The sequence below is a fragment of the Vicia villosa genome, linkage group LG5 (genome assembly GCF_029867415.1).
Source record: "Vicia villosa cultivar HV-30 ecotype Madison, WI linkage group LG5, Vvil1.0, whole genome shotgun sequence".
Classification (NCBI taxonomy): domain Eukaryota; kingdom Viridiplantae; phylum Streptophyta; class Magnoliopsida; order Fabales; family Fabaceae; genus Vicia; species Vicia villosa.
This window is the reverse complement of record NC_081184.1, coordinates 35,170,022-35,175,807: the sequence shown is the minus strand read 5'-3', so window position 1 is coordinate 35,175,807 and position 5,786 is coordinate 35,170,022. Positions and strand designations below refer to the sequence as shown.

The 5,786-nt window shown below is 34.4% G+C and overlaps 1 protein-coding gene across 1 annotated transcript; it reads left to right on the top strand.

Moving 5' to 3' along the window:
- The first annotated feature begins 3,040 nt into the window (after positions 1 to 3,040).
- LOC131604506 (non-specific lipid-transfer protein 1-like) lies at positions 3,041 to 3,563 on the top strand. Its single transcript, XM_058876941.1, has 2 exons — positions 3,041 to 3,396; positions 3,554 to 3,563. Exons 1-2 carry the CDS (start codon positions 3,041 to 3,043, stop codon positions 3,561 to 3,563), a joined length of 366 nt encoding a protein of 121 aa, XP_058732924.1.
- The last annotated feature ends 2,223 nt before the right edge of the window (positions 3,564 to 5,786 follow it).

Sequence of the window (5,786 nt, the reverse complement as noted above, 5' to 3'; positions counted from 1 at the left end):
GGCTTTCAATATGTATCCTCCAAAATTCTCTCGCCTGCCAAGTGTTGATTTTGGTGTGGCTTTCAGTTCTCCATTTCCATACTGCTTTATTTGCGGGGATTACGTGAAAACCCTTCGCGAGGGATCGAAGAAACACGTTGAGCGGGTGATTCCGACTAAGCATACTTTGGACGGTTTCAAAGGGCATCTTCATATTGGCCTCAAACATGTTCATGTTCTAACTCCGATACCTGAAGGTCTGGAACGGGAGAATCCTTATCAGTATCCTTTAATTTATTGTACTAACTCCTATTTTCTTGTCTTTTTACAGCGATAGATCAAAGGCAAGAGACCCTTACTGATGTGGAAAATGCTAGGAAGGCAACTTTACTTTTATTTTTTACTAAATGATAAGTTGTTGAGATTTTGCGGATGTGCCTTCCATTGAGGATATGACGAAACCTTTTGGTACTTGATCTGATTTATTTTTTTTTGTATTGATATTAAATTGCATTACACTTATCTCCTCAATATTTTTTTTTCATTTCTGATATCAAGAGAGATGGAGGGAGGTTTTCTACTTTCGATTGATCTTACGTTGGTTGAGAAATCTACCGTGCATGTGAAAAAGGGTTGAGCTTCACTGGTTGACACAGGAGGACACCAACTGAAGGCCCTAATCCCTATCATCACATAAGGAGGTGACCAAGGGAGTAACATATTTGGCAATAAGGATATATAACCAAAGACCACAAGCACACGATAAGATCCTCCATATCTATTTGGCTAAAAGAGCTACATTAACCAACCTAACATCTCGTATACCCTAACCCATATTCTTATTAGATTTTCATACATTAGCCCATATAACCTATGAAGTCTTTGCCTCACCTTTCACACCACCTCTAAGGAACCTCCTTTAAATCTTAGACTAATTTTTCCAAACAATGAGGGGCATCATTAAGTAAGAAAGAGAGAAAATATGAAAAGAATTCAGAAAAGAGTTAGAAGATTAAATCTCCCCCTAGGTTGACTTACTTATCATTCCAAGAAAGAAGTCTACTTTGCATTAGATTAACTAACAGTTCCCAATTAAATTCCATTTAAGGACTAGCTCTTTTTGGAAGCCTTAGATATCAAAACGGGGGGAGGGGGACTCAATTTTACAATATAGGAAATCCCCAATGATGACCAATATAGTTTTGATGATGACAACACTATCAGGTGAAGTCTTCATTTGAAGTGATGATCAAATTATTGTGCTTTGGAGATCAAGATGTCAAACGTTATTTCTCTGGGACAATACCTAATTTCAAGCGGCGTTCATTGGAATCCCTGATCATCTTCACTAATGAAATCTCTCTTATGATGGTATATATCAAGAAGCCTTATCAAGCCTCATAATATAAAAGTAAAGTTAAGTCAGAGTTGAAGTGTTGGATCAAGGATCTATCAAGCAAGGAATCTTGAGTCTTCAGAGTTGTGAAAGCGAGGACGTATGAAATCTCGCATTATTTGTGTTGAGTTGTTTGTGAGTAAATTTATAATATTAGCTTGTTAACTACTAAAGCAAATCACACCCAAACACACTTTCAAATGATATGAAAACCTTTTTTACCCTTAAATAGTGGATAGGTACATGTTTTAATTAATTAATGGGTTTTTTATGAAATAGTTTATTATTCCACTAGGATTAGTCAATTATAACCTTCTTAACACTCATAGTTGATTAGAGTAGGCCATTATCGACTACTGATAATGCCATTTAAAAAATTTCTCTTTTAGCTTAGGCAATTGATTAACCCTAATTGATTACCAACATTAAAAAGCCCATGAACTACTTCCAATTTTGACTCACACTTTCTCCTATAAACAGAGAGTTTCTTTTTCATTTCATTCACACCAAAAAATATATTTTGAGTACTCTTTTTCACTCTCCCTTCTCTTCTGTCTCTTTATTACTCCTTCACTTTTACCTTAGTGCTTTGAGAGTCAAATTTACATGCGGGGTGTTTTGTTCTGGTGTTGGGGAATTTTTGTAATATCTCTTGTGAAATTTTTGTTTGGTTCTGAGATAAACCAAGTTTAAAAGCTCTTGTTTGTTTGTGAGGTTGTCTTCCAAAATCTCCATTTAGTTCGTGAGCTGACTCTAATAAAAAAACTCTCATTAGGTTTAAGATTAATCTGGTAAAAAATTTAGTGTTTGTTTTGGATGATAACTAACGAAAACTCCATGTTTTATTATAACAACGCTCGTAGGAATAACTTGTGAAAAACACACGTACAATAAATCTCTCAAGAATAAATTATTGAGAAGAGGAAGTAGATCAAATGGTTAGGTCAAACTTCTATAAATGTCTAATGCATTTTTCTTATTCCTTAGTGATAAATTACTGGATAAAAGTGAATTAGTGAACTTAATTTATTTAATGGGGCAGTAAAAAAATATAATAATACTAATAAAAGAAGGTTTCATTTTCCTGTGAGGGCTAGAGCCTCCAATGTCTTACATGTGGATCCGCAAGTGTTACATGTTCATCAAAAACAAAGACAGAACCATTGTCAACTTCAAATAGATTTAGTGAAGCATAGTTTTAGTGGAACATGTTTGAGAACGATCCGGTCATCAGAATAATTGATAGTTAATTTTTATCTTATTTTTTATTTTAATTAACATTTAATTTTTATGTATTGTTATTATGTACTTCTGTATCATTTTTAATTTTGCGCAATTTTTCACATTCAAGTACAAAACCAATCCAACAATACCTACAGAATTTTATCCAAGTGTTTTCCTATAAGTTATTATCTAAAGTAAGTTATACACTCCCCATAAATTCCTCACTCACACATTATTCATGCAACTATACGTACCGTGACTGCATTTCCAACTCCTTAACAAACTAACCGTTTTCTTCACACACACAAGAAAAACAATTCATTTTTTTTCTTAATAAATCTCATTCACATTATAAATATCCAATCTTTGATCATTCTCTCCACACATCAAATCCCAACCATAACACTAACTCCTATTTTTAATTCCCTAATCATCAATCCCATGTCTAACTCAATGTTGTTGGTTAAGGCTACTTGCTTGGCAATGATAATGTGCATGATTTTAGGTCTACCACAAACTCTTGCGGCTCTCACTTGTCTCCAAGTTGACGCAAAATTAGCGCCGTGCATCCCGTACGTGACGGGAAGCGGAGGTGCTGTCCCGCAGCCGTGTTGCGATGGTATTACGGCCTTAAACAACCAAGCTGCGACGAAAAATGATCGTCAAGCTGCCTGTAAGTGTATCGAAAAGGCGGCTAAGGCGCTGCCCGGACTCAATGTTGATGCGCTTTTTGGCCTCCCTAGTAAATGTGGAGTTAAATTGCCTTATAATCTTGGTCCCTCCATTGACTGCAACAAGTATGTATATATAATACACTATTTTTCATGCTGAATTTATACACAAAAACATCAAATTCATTTTTTTTATTTGGTATAATAAGAAAAATAAAATCATTTATTTTTATTAAGATAGAGGAATTAATTAACTTAAGTTCATTGTTATTACCAAATGCAGGATTGAGTAAGAAGATATAGCTCGTTTGAGATGGATGACATTACTGAATAAAGAAGTTTGCAATACACCTGAATGTGTGGCTTCTCCAGCTCGGTTGGAATAGCAATATATTAATGTATATCTTAGTTTAAAATAAATAATATGGACTTTGTTAATAAACTTTGCCATTTATTTCACTACATTAGAAAAATCCCAAGACAAACGTTTTTTATGTGTCTCTTAAATAAGACAACTGCTAAGTGCATTAAAGATATAGATTAGTGTAGATACAGAAAAATTATATTGGTATTGACCAAAGAGCAGGAATCCCCAACAAATCTAATAAGTGACGGTTGAAAGTTGGGCACGAATCAAAATTACACATAATTTCAGGAAGATTATTTCCACTTCCAACTAAAGCATATGCAGATAAGTTCGCTTCTCGATACACATGGCTTATAAAGTTATAATAAATTTTCTAATCTTGCAAGAAAAAGAATCTGATTTTGGTAATCAAATTTCTTCCCATGATATATCTAGACATATTGAAATTAATGTCATTCACAACTTGTTGAGGAAAAAAAAATCTAAATAACCATGTTTTAAAATAAATTTACTCAAAAAACCAGGTTTTCAGGAAAATTATCTGTATGATCAGGTTTGGGAGGTGGCCTACACAGTGTTTTAAAAATCGGACCGAACATCAAACTGGTGAGGGTACTGAGTCACTGGTTTATTGGTCGAACCATTGGGTCACTGGTCGAACCGCATGACTAAACCGAATTAAACCGGATAACTCGGTTGAATAGACCGGTCGTTATAATAAAATTATATAGGTATAAAACATGTCGAACATGATGATTCGGTCTCTACAATATATAACTAACACTTAAATTTTTTAAAAGTATCATATCCTAAATAAATTCACAAGTTCATAATTTAAATTCAAATTTTAAACATATGTACCAGACATAATAAAATAGTACAAAATTACAAAATATATATTTGCAAACAAATTTAATCGCAACATAATATAATTAAATAAATTATAATAAATAACTTCATTGTCTACTAAATTAATTTCAAAGAAGAAAAAATCATTTCAATGTTGGTATCTCCTTTTTTAATATCGAAATCATCTGCAACAAAATCAACCGCATCCGAAACATTTTTATTTTTATTTTTATCTTTTATTTTTTATTTTAAATTTTCATTAAAATAATTAAAATGATGTTTTTTAAGTTTTTAAAATAAATAAAAATTAAAAATGCATTTAAACCACCGGTTCTGGAAAACCGCTGGTTTTTCCGGTTTTAACCGGTTCACACCGATTCAATGGCATATCCGATCCAGCAATCGAACCAGGCCAGTTACCTGGCCGGTTCCCGATTCAACCGGTCCGACCGGCCGGTCCGGTCCGGTTTTTAAAACACTGGGCCTACACGTAAGAGCCACCTCCGGTGGCGCCAACTCACAAAACCTCATACATATGCGCCACCTGGGGTGGCGCCGTAGTTCATTTTGAACATTTAAGCCACCTTGGGTGGCGCCTTAGTGTAGCCCTATTTTTTTTGTTTTTTTTTTAACATATTTATTTTATTTTATTTTTGTTTTTTTTTTAAATAAGAAAATAAGATCAGTGAATCAGCTAACATGAGCGTTCAAGGAAAAAATTATTTCATTCATTAATTAAAAGGTACATTGAAAATAACCAACAGAAAAAGAAAAACTAAAACATCTAAGAAATGACTACGGTTAAAACAATGTCATTGGGTCCATGCATCATTTGAATGCAATCAATGTCGTATTCCACGTTATCCCAGAAATTTATTGTTGCTCCGGTCACAGCATCGGCTCTTGTTTTAAGCCTCTTGATGCTTCTGATCTGTTCGCCGGATTCGTACTCCCCCTCTAAAAAAGTCATGAGAGTCCTCTTGAGTTGCTCGACAGAAGAGATATTCCAAAACATAACCGGCATGGGAGGTTTGACGGGAGAGAATGTGACATGTCTGTTCTTTCTGCGATACTCCGGTTCAGGTTCGATACGATATGTTGATCTCCGGGGCGGCGGTTCTGTTGTCCGGTGACATCCATCTGGCCTAATGCGAGACATTGTTGTGTTTGTGTTTGGTGTTTGGTGTTTGTGTTTCTGTGTGTAAATTCAACCCTAGGAACCCCTAATTTATAATAGTAGTGGGTAGAAAAGGAGTATTGTTGCGTACTGTTTACAAGCACACCTAACTTGTATGATAAA

What these genes read in the sequence shown, in the direction of transcription:
- LOC131604506 (XM_058876941.1), top strand. Translation starts at nt 3,041, where the DNA reads ATGTCTAACTCAATGTTGTTGGTTAAGGCTACTTGCTTGGCAATGATA.